The sequence below is a fragment of the Etheostoma cragini genome, chromosome 11 (genome assembly GCF_013103735.1).
Source record: "Etheostoma cragini isolate CJK2018 chromosome 11, CSU_Ecrag_1.0, whole genome shotgun sequence".
Taxonomy (NCBI): Eukaryota; Metazoa; Chordata; class Actinopteri; order Perciformes; family Percidae; genus Etheostoma; species Etheostoma cragini.
Window position 1 is genome coordinate 21,491,343 of NC_048417.1, and position 3,272 is coordinate 21,494,614.

The 3,272-nt window shown below is 39.0% G+C and overlaps 1 protein-coding gene across 2 annotated transcripts in view; it reads left to right on the top strand.

Annotated features, from left to right (window-relative positions):
* Positions 1-2,588, top strand: part of LOC117953424 (carboxypeptidase O-like) — a 4,892-nt gene extending 2,304 nt beyond the window's left edge. For both annotated transcript variants that reach the window (XM_034886435.1, XM_034886434.1), the window contains exons 6-11: positions 183-276; positions 862-954; positions 1,239-1,348; positions 1,522-1,606; positions 1,813-1,893; positions 1,996-2,588. In XM_034886435.1, the coding sequence (XP_034742326.1) occupies positions 183-276; positions 862-954; positions 1,239-1,348; positions 1,522-1,606; positions 1,813-1,893; positions 1,996-2,198 (666 nt within the window). In that variant the 3' untranslated portion in view covers positions 2,199-2,588. The remainder of the gene's footprint in view (positions 1-182; positions 277-861; positions 955-1,238; positions 1,349-1,521; positions 1,607-1,812; positions 1,894-1,995) is intronic.
* The last annotated feature ends 684 nt before the right edge of the window (positions 2,589-3,272 follow it).

Here is a 3,272-nt window from a genome sequence, read left to right on the forward strand (position 1 = left end):
TTTGGAAAAAGGCTGCAATGAAACAAAGAGTGAAAAATTTAAAGGGGTCTGAATACTTTCCGTACCCACTGTACATTCACATTACTGATAGGAATATAATTACTTTGTTTCAAAGACAGTGTACTCTAACGTCATGTTTCCTTAATAATCTTACTAACCAGCCGCACTGTGTTTCCTTTTAGACTCGACTGTGGAGAAAGTCTCGTTCAACCCCTCCTGCAGGGAGTAGCTGTTATGGTGTTGATCTCAACAGAAATTTTAATGCCAACTGGGGAAGTGAGTTGCACGATTTTAAGATTCACAACGTATGACTTATTAGCCATCATTTGCCTCAAGTGAATAGTGACTCAAAGTGACTTGTGTGTAGAATACAAACATAACTTCAATTGTTCTTGCTTAACCAATTTTTAACAGGATATGTCTTTTTTCTATAACAAAAACTTGTCATTGAGATCATTTCAAAGAAGAATAAGTTTTTAAAAAATGCCGCTTGCAGCTGAATATGTCTCAATTTTAGTGCTGTATTGTTTCATGCCAGACTGCTCTATTCAAAAATGTGACAACCAGTGAATGCACCCAAATCCATTCTTTTTCTTTTTCCTTGAAACTAGAAGGCCACACAATACAAGTAATACATGGTTCAAGCCCTCTGACACTTGATGGCCTTTCTCTATGAATTCACATTTTATAATTATGTTTGACATAAGAAAATATGTTTTAAAGATGAACCCAGCAGGGCCTTGCAAAAACAGCCAAATCTTTTTCCAAGACTGGCCTCCCACGAAAAACAACCCGATAAATCGTGTTCATGATATTATCACAAATATGTGTTGATGTACTTGATGTTGTTTCTTTCCTCAGTGGTTGGTGTGTCATTTGACAGTTGTGCTAACAACTACGGTGGGAAATCACCAGGGTCAGAGCCAGAGGCTAAGGCTGTGATGGACTTTGTTGGTAACTACCATCTATCAATTAAATTACATTATTAATAATATTGTTCATGTTATTATTATTACAAGTATGTTGATGAATGGAGAATTCTACTCAGGGATAATAGATTCCTTAGCTGATTATCATGTAATGAAATAGAAAAGACCTTAAAAACACTGTGTGTACTGACACTCTACGAAGGCAGTGCTAGACTTTTCTTTACATTCACTTAGGGGTAGTGCCCTAAAGAACACACTGGGGATATGTCATCTTGATATTAATCACCTGTTTATTCTGTCTGTATCTAGGTAGGATGGTTAACCAGACACTGTGTTTCCTCACCATCCACTCTGCTGGCCAACTCATACTCATGCCATATGGCCACCCTGAGATCTCTGCACCCAACTATGATGAACTGGTGTGTGTGTGTGTGTATCTATATGTGTGTGTGTGTGTGTGTGTGTGTGTGTGTGTGTGTGTTTCAATGACTTTGTATCACAGTACGTAGATCCCTTTCATCTCTGCTTGTTATTTCTTGGATATGAGCACATGGTTTATTTGGTATTTTGGATGTTTTGGTGAACTGTGCAGGTTTCAGTCGGCGAGGCAGCAGCAGTAAAAATGAAGAAAGTCCATGGAATGGGTTACACTGTAGGAACATCTCCACAGATCCTCTGTAAGACTCACACTGAGCTGAACTGTTCGGTCCTGTCCGGAATAGCTGTTTTTAACACATTGGCGGATCTGCACTCACTTTAACAAGTCATTCTGTTGGTCTTAGGCTTAGCAGCCTAAATAAAAACAATATTCATCAAGACAAATTAGGCCACAATTTGAAATTCAGATGGCCTTTTTTCGTCATTGTAAACCTTTAATCTTCAGATCCAAACACAGGCTCTAGCCGTGACTGGGCTCGTCTCATTGGCATCCCATTTTCTTACACCTTTGAGCTGAGAGACAAAGGTGAGATCCAGTAAAGTGCACTCTACACAGTCCTCAGCCAAACATAATGCACTGTAATGCCCTGTACTTGGTACTGTTTGGTATTATTTAATGATCCTCCAGGTGAGTTCAGCCACTTGCTTCCAGAGGAGCAGATCCAGCCGGCCTGCGAGGAGGCCTACGCAGGAGCTCTCTCCATCATCACGTATGTTCATGAGAAGACCTTCAACAGCAGTACCCTTCCCAACGCTTCTGTTTTTAGGGTCGCTATGATGATTTGGAGCACTGTCATGGCTGTGTCTCTCACCACAGGGGTCATGATGTAAGATAGTGAAAACATCAAGCATACAAGGTTGAACCACACATAGATACAAGGAGACACTTACTACTGACATACTAATGGTGTAAATCCCCTTAAAAAAGGCCAGCAATGATGCATTTTAGCAAAGTAGAGTGGACAGACTTAAAAACAGCTTCATTAGAGCAACATGATGTGGTTTTGTTCCTGCATTCTGCAGCAGGGGGCAGTGTCACCCCATCTTCCACGCAGGCTTCACAAGGCCAGACATATTTTATAACTTCATTCTTTCTTTAGCTACGTCATGTGGTCTAGGCAAGCTTTTCATGCATTATAGTTATCTATGAGCTTTGTCGTCACATCTGATTCTCTTCAATTCCATCACAAAGTCAGAAAAACACACATTTTGTTTGTCTGACTTGGCTTCTGTTCATTACCACATGCAAAAATAAATACAGTCAACACAACACAATGATTCAGTTCTTGTCCTTTAATGCATTCCCTACATCATTCATAGCTTTAATAACCACATAATTAAATCCAAATTGAGACTTGATGTGAGTGAGGCTGCAAATTTGGTAACAGCAAGGCCGTCACTGTCATCAGTTACATGCCATATGACTTAATGATAATACACCCGTTGGGGGTGCTTTGAGATTTAGCTTTTATTGTTTTTTGCAAGATTTCCATAGAAATGCAAATTTCAAAAACAGAAAAAGCACAAAAAAATCAGCACTGTCACAGTATTTACTTACACAGTCACATGTTGGCATTGCATTGAGGTGAAACACTTCTGTATCAGCCAGTGGCCATTAAAATTTGCGGTTTTTAGAGCAGTAATAATTTTTATAAATGTAAATGTTATGTAAGAGTTCTTCTTTGCACCGCACCGACTCCTCCAGATTGTAATAGTGTTGTCTTTAGTTGTTTACTCACAATTTGGAAGTGTTAATCACAGTTTATCTAGAAAAGTGCTGGATTTAGTTTTTCAAGTTTAGTCTAAAATTAAGAGTCAGATGGCATTAGTAGGTGTTTCTGCAGAGTATATATAGGCCTACATACATATGAATGTATGTAGGCCTGGTTGTCTACATATGTATAT